Below are 15,498 nucleotides of genomic sequence, written 5' to 3' on the forward strand. Positions count from 1 at the left end.
AGTGGATAGTCCATAAGGTTGGTACATGAACAACCATTCATATTCACTAGGTTACATGAACCTTTTTGGATAAGAATGTATCTATTTATTATGATACTTAATATGGTGACCTTTGGAGTGATTTCTCACTCTATAAATAGGGTTGTTCATTCACTATTGTAATATATACATATGAGACTTGAATACACTTGAATAAGAAGAAAATTCCTCTTCTTCTATCTACATCTCTTGTCTTCTTCTCTTTATGATTATATCTCTTATGAACTTGATTTTATAACAGATTCAATATTTTTTATATTAATATATATATAATAACAAATTATTTGCATATCATTAGATTTGCTATTAATAGTGTATATATATCTATAAATATAAAAATATTAAAATATAGCTATTTATTTTAAATATATATTGATATTTGCCATACTCTGTAATTTTTTCTTTATAGAGCATAACTATAAATTTGTGTAAATACACTATATAATCCATAGTTTGTACACACTTTTAATACACTATTATACACTTTATGTCAGATTGATATATTATATATAATAATTTTTCTCCAAATATAATATTATATTATATTATATATTGAAGTACATGCTGACAAGTTTATTTTAGGAACTTTTATATACTATATAATAGCCCAACAAAACCCAATAAGGTGGCCAATATGTTTGGATTGAAAGTGATAATTTAAGGGCAACTTTCATATATAGCAAACAAAAAATTCATATTTGTATGCTATAGCAAAGTTTGCATAATTGCGCTCCATAGCAATTATATAAAACTGTATAATTCGCTATACATATACAATTGTATAATTCGCTGGCCTAAATTGTATAATTCGCTATCCTATTTCACTGCAATTGTATAATGCACAATTGTATAATTCGCTTCCTATTTCGCTGCAATATCTTTATAAAATTTGCTTTGCATACAATTGAATCGAATTAAAATGTATGTATACTGCATAATTAAAAGTGTATAGTAAGAAGATATATGTTTTTCTCTCGCTTTATACAAAAACAGAAACATAATATATACACTTCTGTTGTATAAAGCTAGAGAAAATTGTATTTCACTGCAATTGTATAATTAGTTGGCCTTTTTCTCTGCAATATTTGTATAAAATTTGCATTTATCTACAATTGAATTGAAGTAAAATGTTTGTAAATTGTATAATTAAGTGTATAACACGAAGATATATGTTTTTGCATGTGTATATACAATTTTCTCTCGCTTTATACAAAACAGAAACAGAATTTATACACTTCTGTGTATAAAGCGAGAGAGGCGAGCGGAGGGAGAGTGGCGAGCGAGAATGGGAGAGGGGCGAGCGAGATTTTTGGGAGAGAGACGCCTGGCAAACTTTGGCTAACGTTTGCTATGGAGCACAATTAAATCAAACCCTAGCTACTCCATTTAATTTAGGTTATTAGTTTGCTATTATATACAATTTTCCCATAATTTAACTCCCAATTATCCACAATATTTTTGACTTGTATTTAACTATTTTTGGGCATTGTTACCGTTTAATTGAACTATACTCTAACTTTTGCATATATATAAGGCCTAATTAGAGCATTGTTTATGGATACTTTTTTATTTTATTTTATTGTTATAGTAAAATATCGTAGAAAATATATATAATATAATATAATATGAAAGATGAAGTTTAAAATAAACATAATGATGAAATGTTATTATAAAGAATGATATTATATATAGGTCTGAATATAATGGAAAAATGTTTATCAGTTGTAATTTTTTAAAGTAAATGTATTACTAATAAGGGAAATTTGAAGAATCTCACTAATTTAGGAGTTCATTATTTAGATATACTCTATTTTGTAATATTATGAATTATATCAGATTTTGGTGTGTCCAAACACGTTTAGATATACAGTTAACTTGGGATACACGACATCAAAATTAAATATAATTTGTTCTAGATACATTGTAATTCAAGTGGTTTCACATGTATCTGAGATACATAGATAAAATATTGCCCGCCTTCCTCGCTCGTATGTGGTGTAATTCACACTCACGCACGCGCGCACGTACACACGGGTCCGGCTCCTCCCCGTTTCTTTTCTCTCCATTTTCTTCAAGTTCTAGCTTGGATTTGAGACACATGTCATTGTTTAAAATTAATGGTTAAGATTCAATTGATTAAAGTAAAGTCCTAACCGTAGTTATTTACTTTCATATATTTGCTTCTTAAATATTTTTTGCAAATCCATTATATTTTCCTAAAATATATTTTAAAAAATTATTTGATACCCGCATACATATATAAAACTTTTAATATCTTTTTTTACTTTTTTGAAAAAAATTATAATAAAGTTAAAACGTTTTTATTATTCTAAAAGAGTATTAAGACCTACAATGTCTATAGAGCAATATGGACTCCAATTAGAGAGTAAGAAAGAATTTAAAGTCGAGTGACAAAATTTATTTTACTCCTAAAATTAGAAAAAAAATGTTACATCACAATTTTTTTTAAATTTTTTATTTGGCAATATTATTTGAGAAATGACAAACGTTAGGGGAAAAAAGTAAAAGTTACTCAAGTAATTAAGAAAAGAAATTCTTTTATATATACTTAAGAAAAATATAATGTAGATCTAGGATTATTAGATTGAAAAAATATTTAAGAAATAGATATATGGAAACAAATAATTATGGTTAGGACTTTATTTTAATCAATTAAATCTCAACCATTAATTTTAAACTATGACATTTGTCTCTAATCCAAGTTAGAACTTTGGAAAGATGGAGAGAAGAGAGATGGAGAGGAGCCGGATCCCCATATATATATATGGGATATATCCATGACTGTCTCGCTCTTTTTCCTCCCCCTCTTGCTCGCTTCTCTTTCAATATTAATGTATCTGATAGCAGAAATATATATATTTTAAGTTTATTTTTTCCAATATATGATATAAACTCTTAATTAGTGATAAATTACGTAATTATTTATAGTATAACCGAATATAAGTAAAATTTAAGGGATAATGCACAAGTACCCCCTCAATCTATGCCCGAAATCTCAGAGACACACTTATACTATACTAAAGTCTTATTACCCCTGAACTTATTTTATTAATAATTTTCTACCCCTTTTCAGCCTACGTGGCACTATCTTGTGGATCCAATGTTGGTTGACTTTTTTTTTTCAAGCTAGTGCCACATAGGCCGAAAAGGAATAGAAAATTACTTATAAAATAAGTTCATGGGGTAATAAGACCTTAGTATAGTATAAGTGTGTCTCTGTGATTTCGGGCATAGGTTGAGGGGGTACTTGTACATTATCCCAAAATTTAAATATATAATATGAAGATAAGTCTAATCGTATTTATCCTACAATTAACTTATGCAATCTCCCCATATATACACGAATACAATTAAATAATTTCTTTTTCTAAATATTATAAGAAGAGGTTGGTCAATTAATTTACTGTTAAATTCAAATTCAATCTTTCCAGACCTGTTCTCCAATTAGTGTCTTGTGAAAACTTAGTGATGGTTTGGTCATTTTTTAGAATTATGCTAATATTAATAATGTAGGAATTAGTTATAAGAGAATTTATATATTATTTTATGTATGTATTAATCATGTTAATTTAGTTATTTATATATTAGCTACTCAATTTTTTACATAAAATAATACATTAATTTCTCTAATAATTTATACATATTGAATTTTCAAATTACAAATCAAATACCATATTAATTTTATACATAAATTACTTACCTCTTAACTATCGATTAAACATAATATACTTATTTATAATTTAATACATATATAATTCATCTTCAAACCAGCTATCAAACAACACATACCACTACAGGATTGAAAAAGACAACTAAAAAAGGGGGGAAAGAAAAATAATATGATTAATAATTTTAAGTATTTCAACTTTTTTTGAAATCTGGGGGATACACACTTGTGCAAATGCAAAGCCAACACGATTATGACAGTGAAACTTAGGGTTTAACATAATTAAGAATATAAAAATGTATAGAAAGTAGAACCAAATAAAGATTAAAAAGGCAAATCCACCAACTAATCAGTGGACAGGCAACATTAAATCTTGGAATAAAATACAAATAAAGAGAGTCCTTATCCAATGGGGACTTCCACTTTCTAGGGTTGCGTTCATACCACTTTCTCTACGCATGGTTGTAAATTAAAATTAATTAATTTGGATTATTATAATTGATTAATTATGAATGAAAGATTAGAAAACCTAAATAAGGAAAGATTTAGCAAGAATGAGATTACCTACCTCTTACACTATGTTTGAATCATTGTTATCCATTGTATTGTATTGTGTCGTTACTATACCTACAATGTTTGTTTTGATTTGTTACTTAAAATGTATTATATTGTATTGTTAAATTTCATTGTTACGTAACAATGAAAACCCCTATTTTATGGAACAACCAATTTGGTGTATTCTCATTGTTACTTAATTTCTTTTTTCAATTATATCTTTTACATAATATTTCAAATACTATTTTACCCCTTACCTTAATTATTTAAATCTAGTCAAACCTCTTACCCTAGAATAATTAAGGATATTTTAGTAAATTTATAAATTACAATACAATACGATACAATCAAACCAAACAACTAAAATGTTATTAAACAACAACAAACAATACAATCTAGCCAAACATTGTATCTACCATACATTACAGTACAATAAAGTACAATATAACACAATACATTATTAAACATAGGTAACAATGATCCAAACAAAGTGTTAAGAATAAATAAGGCAATAACCTTTTTACTAGTAATATTTGTCTCTAGTACAAGTATCAAAAACGTGTTGTACAATACTAATAGGCTTACAATGTAGTTATCATATGTCAATGAAATTAATAAGAATAAGAATTAGGTTAGAATATTATTACAAGAAAAAATTAAATTAAGAGAAGTAAGCATGACCACAAAAGAAAAAAGACCAGAGATAATTGTTCGGATGGTAAGTAACTCTCACTTTCATTCTTAAAATTGTGAGTTCGAATCACTAATGGAGCAAAAGTAGAAGCTCCTGAGGAAGGGGTAAAAAAAAGCATGACTACAAAGCAGGTAAATGAAACAAAATCAAACCTGAGTGAAGAATTCATTAGGTTCAAGTAATTTAGATTTGTATAGATTCGTATTATATGTATTTTCTAAAAGGAATAAAGATTTAAATCTTTTGAAGAACAATGTGAATATAATATTTTAAAATTTTTAATACCAGGTCCTCTCTATATCGTATTTTCAAGATAATTGTCAGATTAATATTTTTTTTGTCTCAATTTAGGTAATTATTCATTCATTTTTAGTCAGCTAAAAGAAAGTCATCTTTCGATATTTAGTTACTTCACTCTGTATAACCTAGTTGATTTAATACAAAGTTTAAGAAAATAAAGATTATTTTTCAATTTTGTGGTCTTAAATTAAAGTTATAAATGTATCAAAATACTCTTTAATCTTGTCGCCTTAAGCATTCACGTAATTAGTGGAAAACTGAAACTAAAGTATTGCCAAAAAAGAAAAAGGATCATCAATTTTAACTGACTAAAAAGAAAAATAGATCTTTTTTTAAACGAAGAAAGTATAATCTAATTTTAAAATTTATATTTTTGCATAAATATTTATGACTTAAATTTTATATTACAAATTTTAAAAATCTTTCCTTCATTCTTAAATTATATAGTCAATCAAGTACCTACACATAAATTAGAAAGAATGATTATTATAAAAGGAATAAGATTTTGTTTAATGTGCATTGATTCATTTTATAAGTTTTCACATTGATAGTAGATTGTGATGCAATAATAACCACTACTACTTTGGTAGATGGTTCATGCCATAATCTAATTGGTGGATTCTAGCCAATTGCTAACTTTATTTTCCTCTTTGAATAATTTATTCTTACTTTTTATAATAATAATATATAATATAATATAGTACTCTATAACTGCCATAAGAGTTTAGTACTATGGTTTAATATAATAAGTTTCCATTAGCATATAAAATAGTATAGTAAGTGGTGAAGTTTCTCCACTTGCCATAACCTTGTCTCCAACCCCATTAAAGAGAATTTTTTTTAAATAAAATTAAACAACAGAGCAAGAAAAGCTGGAGCTCAAGAAGGTGAATGAAACTCAAATAAGTGAAATAAAGGAAGAAAAATTGTTTGGATTTTCTCAAAATCCAATTTAATTTAAGGTAAATTAGTTTTTAGGTTCTTTTAAACTTTATTTTGGAGTAAATATAATGTGTATGTTATTTATTTGTTCTTTGTGGATTTATAGTAAATTATTGTATGTTATTTGTTTTGTTTTTATATTTTTGTGTGTGTGTATTTATTGTTCTTGAGTTTAATCTTGATTCAATAATGAATTCTTGAAATTAAAGTTAGTATAGTTTTCATATTGAATTTACATGTGGAAACTAATTTTGATTTTGACTTTTATGTTATAAGCATTCTAGGTGGAAGAGATTTTTTTTTTTTTTTTTAAATGTTATATATAACTTAATTCCTTTTGATTTTTGTCATTTGAGGCAATTATGTTTGGTATTGGGTATATGTGTTATCAATTACTACAATTACCTAAAAAAGAAAAGTTATGTTTTATTAGTCTCAACATCATATCATTGTCTAGCAAAATACGTCTAGTTCTCCCTCTACTTACCTATCCATTAGGAAAGTGGAACTTTCTTGACCTTCCAAAAGGTATAAAATGGTTTTACAAATATGGTATGTTATATGGACTAATTTGATAGGTGTTACTTGCTTGTTTCAAGCACAATACTTTGATTTCTTTTCAAAGTTTTTAGACAGAGGCAGAGCCAAGATTTAAAATTTATGAGTTTTAGATTTCTCTTTTATATTACTAGGTAAAATGTATAAATTCAAAAGATTTTAAAGACAATTACATGGTTTAAACTAAAGCTAATGGATTTAGATCGTAGCTGATATTCTAGCTTCGGCCCTTAGCATGCCCAAATACTAAAGTGGTCTTGTTGCCCCTTTTTTTTGTCACACTTATTAGCTAGTTTTCTCAAGGTGAAAGGGATTACAATGTGGGGAATCGAATACTGACATATAAGGTGAAAGTTTAGGCAGATAACCGAGTTATTGAGATTCTCCTTTATCTTGATTTCACATGTTTTGGTATGTTTTGTTGTGATAGATGTTGTTTGTCTATTTTAGCTCTATTCCTATTTCAGGCTAATTGCATATGATTTGATGCTTTGAAGGTTTAAGAGGATGTTGGACTTAAACAAAACAGTACCTGAAGAAGGAAAGCTAGACTTGGATCTTCGTCGCGTTAACTATGATGTTGATGTCAAATCTCATCTTAGATATGGTGATTGGGTCACTTTCAAGAGCCATTCATCTAAAAAAGTTAGAATCTCTCGACCTGAATCTTCGAGAGGTGAAAATTCAGATAGACAACCTCAGGATGCAGATTATCCCTCACTTAGCTATGAGCTTGAGAGTGAGATTTTAGCCAGGTTTCCTAGGTGGGAGTATTGGAAACTTAGCCTCGTTAACAAGAGATGTTCAACGCTTCTAAAGAGCGGTGAGATATTTGAGATTCGTAAAGAGAATGGATTTAGAGAACCTTCAGTATATATGTTAGCAAGTGGGGAGACTAACTGGTGGACGTTTGATCGTGAGTTTAAGTCCCGGAGGAAAATCCCTGACTTACCATCAGATGTGTGTTTCAAATTTGGCGATAAGGAATCGCTTTGTGCAGGCACACATTTACTTGTTTCGGGTAGGGAGATCGATGGCCTAGTTATATGGAGGTTTGAATTAGCAACGAATTGTTGGTACAAAGGTCCTTCTATGGTTAATCCAAGATGTTTATTTGCATCAGCTACTTGTGGCACCTCTGCTTTTGTTGCTGGTGGTGTTGGTATTATGGCGAATAGTGAGGTCTATGACACAGCTGAGAAATACAACCCCAATAGTAGATCGTGGGAGACACTACCGAGGATGAAGAGGAAGAGGAAGCTTTGTTCAGGATGTTACATGGACAACAAATTCTACGTGATTGGGGGGAGGAATGAGAACGGAGAGCTTACCTGTGGAGAATTCTTCGATGAGGGTAGCAACAAGTGGGAGCTGATTCCGGACATGTTGAGGGATGATCCAGTCCTAACATGCCACTCACCACCCCTCATTGCTGTCGTGAACAACGAGCTGTACTCACTCGAGGCATCTTCAAACAAGCTGAAGCTTTACCTGAAAAAAACCAACACTTGGAAAATGTTAGGACAAGTGCCAGTGAGAGCTGATTCAAACAGAGGATGGGGCATTGCTTTCAAGTCATTGGGAAATGAACTTCTTGTAATCGGAGCTGCTTTGTCTTCAGCCTCTTATTCGGGTAATTCCATGGCTATATATACTTGCTGTCCAGATCCTGATGCAATTGAGTTGCAGTGGAAACCTCTTGACAGTGGTCGAAATCGACTTAGTAGCTTTATCTTAAACTGTTCTGTTATGGTAGCTTGAATAATGCCATTTATCTAGCAAACAACTTATGTAATATGATCAAAATATATAAGTGGCATATGGCCACTGGTTTCTGATATTTTCTTGCATATATTCACTACTGTTTGCTCTGCTATGTTTGATGTAATTTGCATTATTATGATTTATATTGAAGCTGTTATTTTAATACGGGGAATGGGTCTGATGCGCTCTTCTACTTTGTCATTTAAACCTGATATACGTCTCGTTATAAAAGTGGCTCATATATACTGCTACCGTTACATAAAAAATGTTGGGTCGCTTGGCATGATGTTTCAGCCATATTCGTGTTATGTGTAGCCATCGAAATGAACAATCATTGGCTTCTACTACTCTTTTTATGCTTCAGTCTCAACAGTAATCTATGTCTTGGAGGGGACACTATTTCCGCGAATAGATCTCTTTCATTTGGCAAAACAATAGTCTCATCAGGTGAGAAATTTGAGCTTGGTTTCTTCAAACCAGGTAATTCTTTCAACTACTACATAGGCATATGGTACAAGAACACTGTTTTATGGCAAAATGTAGTATAGGTAGCAAATAGGGATAAACCACTTCATTATGGTACTACTAACTTAACAATTCTTCATGGCAACCTGGTGCTTATCGATAAATTTCAAGGTATAGTTTGGACAACACATGCTGCTAGTATTATTACTTCAAATCATTTAGTCATAGCAGTTCTGCGTGACGATGCATTTGATTTTGAGTGATATGTCAAATTCATCAACACCTTTAATACTATGGGAAAGTTTCGACTATCCAACAGATACATTGTTGCCTGGTGCTAAGCTTGGATATGACAAACGTCGTACACAAAGGGGACAGGTTCTGATTTCATGGAAGAGTTTGAGTGATCCAGCACCAGGATTGTATTCTCTAGAACTAGACCCCATCCATGCTCGATTTGTTATAAAATGGAATAGGACTAAACAGTTTTGGGCAAGTGGTTCATGGAATGGTCATAAGTTCAGCCCGTTCCCTGAAATGGGGTTAGACTACACGTACAATTACAACTATATCGACAATGGAAATGGATCATATTTTACATATTCCATTTCTAATTATACTAGTTCAAGGCCACCAAAGTTGAAAATAGATGTCTCAGGAAAAATCAACGAACTCGTATGGTTGGACTCTATTGTGGTCTCAACCTAGAGAACAATGTGATGTTTATGCTTATTGTGGGGCATTTGGAGTTTGCAATAATGCTAATTCATCCTGCAACTGTTTAAGCGGTTTCAAGCCTAGATCATATAGAGAATGGAGTTTGAATGATTATATGAGTGGCTGTGTAAGAAATGAGAAGTTAAAGTGCAGTGCAATTAATAAAGATGAGGATAGTTTTTGGATGAATTCAATTATGAGATTACCTGCTTCTCCAGATACTAATATCACCATTAGCGAAGCGTCAGAGTCTAGATCTACTTGTTTCAATGATTGCTCTTGCACTGCTTATACTTATGATGGTTCCAGTACCTGTTCAATTTGGAGAGGCAATCTATTCAATCTGCAACACCTCAGCGAAAATGAAACAGGAAGGAGTATCTTTGTCAAACGCGGCTCACCTGAAGGTTAGAGTAGCTTAATATAACATAGCTTGGTTCTTTATTTCATAATGGTACTACGTTATGGATAGAAATTCTTATTAACATTAACACTTAAAACAACAATGATTCTCCTTTTCCCTGTCCTGTGTTGAGGAGTTGTTCGAGCAAACTAGAACTTAAGATAGAATAATTCTTAAAAAGAATTAACGATAAGTTCTGAGGTCCAACCAATATTTGCATCAAAGTTCTTCAAGATAGATGTTCATTCTCAATCCAATTGAGGTAATGAAATCCTCCCCCTTTCTATTTCAGATAGAAGTAAAGGGGCACATAAATCTCAGTGGCACAAAGCTGAAGGAGAAGCGAAAGTATTGATGAATGAAAACAGTGATGAAGCGATTGATGTTCCATACTTTCACTTGGAGAACATTTTGGCTGCTACAGACAACTTCTCAAATGCAAATAAGCTCGGATAAGGAGGATTCGGTCCTGTTTACAAGGTTAAAATTAAAATCTTACATCTCTGTGGACTAGAATGGACACACCGCATTGACCAATAGTACTGAGTTGAAAAACTTTTGGCAGGGCATCTTTCCTGGTGAAAAAGAAATTGCAGTGAAAAGGTTATCTAGTCATTCAGGACAAGGCATAGATGAATTTAAGAATGAAGCAACTTTAATTGCAAAACTTCAACACAGAAATCTGGTCAGGCTTTTGGGCTATTGCATCAATGCAACGGAACAAATTTTATAATACGAATATATGCCACATAAAAGTTTAGATACATTCATAGTTGGTAAGTTTGCCAAGATCTGTTCTTTATTCTCAAGCTCCTATTCTATTTACAAGATTTTGTCTTTGTCATGATATTTATGCAAGATGGAGAACTTTGCAAATTATTGGATTGGAAGACGCGCTATGACATCATATTGGGCATTGGACGAGAACTTGCTTATCTCCACCATGATTCACGACTAAGGATCATTCATAGAGATTTAAAAGCCAGCAACATTTTACTAGATGATGAGATGAATCCAAAGATTGCGGACTTTGGATTGGCCCGGATTGTTGAAGGAAAAAGAACAGAAGCAAAGACAGAGAAAATAGTGGGGACCTAGTAAGTATACAACATTCCTTCCTATCGATCGTTTTCTCCTTTTGTTTTTGTAAAATGCATCTAACAAGTTTTCGACATGGTGTAATCAAGTGGCTATATGTCTCCTGAGTATGCATCAGATGGTCTGTTTTCCATCAAGTCAGATGTATTCAGTTTCGGAGTTGTCATACTTGAGATAATCAGTGGAAGAAAGAATTCAGGATTTTACCAATCAGAAGAAGCATTAAACTTGTTAGGTTATGTAACTCAGACCTACATCATTTTTGTCCTTTTTGCAAGTTTTGATATCTAACTGGAAGTTATCACAGGCATGGAGAATGTGGATAGAAGAAAGGGAAATACAATTAACAGAGAAGTCGTTACTTGACTCATGCAATAGAAGTGAGGTGATAAAGTGTATCAATGTTGCACTCTTGTGCGTGCAAGAAGATTCAAATGATCGTCCTAAAATGTCAGATGTCATTGTAATGTTGGTAGGAGAAGGCACGAGTCTTCAGAGACCTAATCGACCAGCTTTTATAATAAGAACACACACGTCTAGCACATACAAGCATCAACAAAATATAAATACTACAAAATAAGCAAGTCGTTTTGAAAATTGGCCAAGTCTTACTACTTCACTTAGTTGTGTGTCCTAGAGCTTAGGCGGTGAAGCTTGGAGAAGAGGAAAACATTTTCACTATGCATTACTTGGAGACAAAGGGAAGTAATACTTGTTGATCAAGTTGTTGACAGATGCACATCACCAAAACATGTCTCAAATTATTTTAAAATATCCAACAAGTATATTTCTGGGGCTGGTGAATCCCGTCATTGCTCCACCCAAAGAAGAACCGGCCTTGGGAGTGGACGGAGAGCCACCAAAGAGCCTTTGAAGAGTTGAGGAACTTAAGGCGCATAGCTGTATTAGAAGTCAATGAAGGCTGTTGGCACTATTAAAAATAACAAGTAAATCAAGGCTGTCTCTCTCTCTGGCAGCTAATTAATAAATTAAAAGGTATTCAAAGTCTCATCTTCATTACTATATAATACTAATCTATACTGGAGATATAGAAGATGAAGTTAACAACTTTGATCTTTCTTTCTTTCTCCCGTCTACGCCACGAATTAAGCAGTTGAAGGATGGATAGTGCAATGGCATTGATGAGTTCCAACATCATGACTCTGCCTTGTGAAGTCTTGGTGGACATATTCTCTAGGCTTTCACTCAAACATGTACACCAACTTCAAACTGTTTCAAAGTTATGGTTCAAAATAATCTCTAGTCCACATTTCAGAAGACTCTACAACGTGAAATCCATGAATCGTCCTCAAGCACGTGTAGTTCAAGTACCTGACACCAAGTTTTCACCGAGATGGGAAATGATTAGTCGAACCATCATTATATCAGCTATGGACCTCAATATTGACAACAGTGAGATCCAGGAAGAGTTCAGTTTTGAGGATATTATGGCCCCTCAACACTCCTTCACCATATCATCCAATCTCATCATTTTCAATCACAAGGTATGCAATCCTACAACAAAAGAGATCATAGACATACCAATATCAAGTCATCCATCAATTAGTTTCGATGCTTCGTATATCCCATCCAACAATACATACAAGGTTGTCCATTTATATGGTACCAAACCTGGCCATGACTACAACTTCAACTATGGTGGTACCCCTGTAGAGTTCCGATTTGAGACTCTTACACTACGAGATGGAGGACCAGTTCCTAGTTCTTGGAAAGCCCTGACACACCAAGAATGGTTTTCTAGTAAGATAGAGTCAACATGTGTAAATGGTGTAGTTCATTGGTTGCTTGAAAGAGGACTTCGAAAGGAAAGGCGTATCATTTCAATGGATATTGAAAGTGAGAATTTCTTGAGTTCCATTGGTTGCCCAAATAATCCTTATGTGGAGGAGGCACCGATACTCGAGAATGTTCAGTTAGCAGATTTGAATGGGAGGTTATGTTTAGCTTACTACTCAGAAGAATTATTCAGGATGGATCTATACTTTGTCAAGGATCGGACGAACCAAGAATGGGTAAAGGAACATACTATCAATTTATCAGCTGGTATGGGGAGTTGGTTCAAAATAGTAGGGTATGTACAATTACAAGGCAACAATGGAGACATTGTTATTGATGGTAAACAACTTATCCTCTATAACATTGAAGAGAATAGGTTTAGAAGTCTACCTAGGCCTAAAATGAACATTCATATTGGCTTGTACTTTGATAGATGTTTTAAGTTAGAAAGCACAATGCAACAAACTGTAGATTTTCTATCTAATTAGTGGATCTTTGTATTAATGATGTTGTACTCCAAATATGTTTTGAGTCTTCTACCTAGTGAAATTTTAGCTATGTAGTTCATTGAAAAGGGATGCAAAATGGCTTAAAGAGACTCTGTTAAGGGAAGGGTATCAAGAATCTAAATATGCAAAATAGGAGTCTCTTGATGAGATGATTGTGGAGATTTAGGGGTCGTTCGGTAGCTGATTAGGAGGTAAATTGTTCATGTATTAAATTATGCGTAAGTCATATCATGGTGCTTGATTTGCAATATAGGTATAAGTTATGAAGAAATCTATGTATTATTTTATGACAGACAGAAGATAAAATAACTAGAACCGGCATAACTATTACATAGTATAACCACACAAATCCTGAAGATTGACAGATAAATGTTTCATAAAGTTTAGAATGTTAGATAGATCAGCTGCATATCATTTTTTAAAAATTTAGGCGCGAATCAAGTCAGAGTATGTCACAGTTTCAAGGCTTCGATGGTAAATCTCTCACTCCTAACGTAAAACATCTATCGTAATACAAGCAAGTATAGTTGACATTTGATTTTTGCACCTTTCTTCCCCTTTTCTCTTTAATGTTGTAGCGTAAAGGCGTTGTACCATTAATAAGGATGTCACCATTGTTACCTTCAAGTGGTACATACCCTACTATTCTCACCCAATCTCCCATACACGATAAGTTGATATCATATTCCCTGACCCATGTTTGGTTCGTAGTACGATCTTTGAGCAAGAACAGACTCATTCTTGACAACACTTTCGAGTAGAAAGCTAAACAGAGTTTCCCATTCAAATCAACTAACTGTCCTTGCCTAAATAGTGTATGATCATATTCTTTAGCACAACTAATAGTTAAAAATTCTTCATTTACACTTCCCATTGATATGATATGTGCCCCTTCTTCCATTATTCTAACTAACCAATACATTACACCATCTACACATGTTGCATCAATCAAATAAGAAAAGTATTCTTTACGCGCAACTAATTGCCTAGAGGTAGGAATTGGTCCACCATCTCTTAGTGTGAGAGTTTCAAATCCAATCTCCAAGACTTCAATGAGTATCTAATAATTTGTTACGACGAAATAGATGGACAATCTTGTATGTATTGATAGAAGGTCTATATATACGCCACAGCGAAACAAAATGATGGATCACTTGAATTATTTGATAAATTTATTATTTCTCTAGTTGTAAAATTGCATACTTTATGTTGAAAAATGATGAGGTTTGATGAGACACAAAAGGAGTATTCATGTTCAATGATTTTAAAACTTAAATGATATATCTGAATATTGATGTTGTGGCTAGCAAGGTCTATAGTCGAAATTGTGAAAATTCGACTAATAGGTCCGAGGCCACTGGCTGAATATGTTTGATCAGATTGTTGAACTACAAGTGCGCGAGGACGAGTCATGGATTTCATGTTGTAGAGTGTTTTGAAATGTGGAGTAGAGATGTTAGTGAGCCACAACTTTGAAATAGTTTGAAGTTGATGGACATGTTTGAGGGGAAGTCTAGTGAGTATATCCACCAAGACTTCACAAGGAAGATCCATGATGTTGAAGCTTAGTTCCATACTAGTAGTAGACATTTTTCCTTTGATATGTGATCTAGAAAGGATAGAGAGAGATTAACTTCATGTTTTCACATGGCTATAGTTGAAAACTTGTTCAACTAAGGATGTGTTTGGTAGGAAAGGAAAATGTTTTCTTAGAAAACAAATGGATGTTTAACTTGTTTTTTTATTTTTGGTTGATGAGTAAGGGTGGCTTGGATGGTGGTAGGGGGTAGATCGGCTTAAAAATTGAAAAAATAAATAATTTAAATTTGAAATATTTTTTAAAAATAAATGTTTCTTAATTTTTTTTTATAGGAATGGCCTGGGTGGGGGTAGGGGAGGAGGGTAGGAGTACGGATTGGCGTAAAAATGAAAACTTTTGAAATATCTTTCAAAATATTTTTTTTGAAGA

At 32.3% G+C, this 15,498-nt stretch overlaps 2 protein-coding genes and 1 pseudogene across 2 annotated transcripts; all 3 read left to right on the plus strand.

Moving 5' to 3' along the window:
- Nucleotides 1-6,021: 6,021 nt before the first annotated feature.
- On the plus strand, nt 6,022-8,712 carry LOC107026180 (F-box/kelch-repeat protein At3g27150-like). Its single transcript, XM_015227057.2, has 2 exons — nt 6,022-6,238; nt 7,274-8,712. Exon 2 carries the CDS (start codon nt 7,284-7,286, stop codon nt 8,535-8,537), a length of 1,254 nt encoding a protein of 417 aa, XP_015082543.1. The 5' UTR covers nt 6,022-6,238; nt 7,274-7,283; the 3' UTR covers nt 8,538-8,712.
- Nucleotides 8,712-11,803, plus strand: LOC107024759 (annotated as a pseudogene).
- Nucleotides 11,804-12,036: 233 nt separating this feature from the next.
- On the plus strand, nt 12,037-13,713 carry LOC107026181 (putative F-box protein At4g38870). Its single transcript, XM_015227058.2, has one exon. The coding sequence runs from the start codon at nt 12,345-12,347 to the stop codon at nt 13,506-13,508; it is 1,164 nt and encodes a 387-aa protein (XP_015082544.2). The 5' UTR covers nt 12,037-12,344; the 3' UTR covers nt 13,509-13,713.
- Nucleotides 13,714-15,498: the final 1,785 nt, after the last annotated feature.

The sequence above is a fragment of the Solanum pennellii genome, chromosome 7 (genome assembly GCF_001406875.1).
Source record: "Solanum pennellii chromosome 7, SPENNV200".
Taxonomy (NCBI): Eukaryota; Viridiplantae; Streptophyta; class Magnoliopsida; order Solanales; family Solanaceae; genus Solanum; species Solanum pennellii.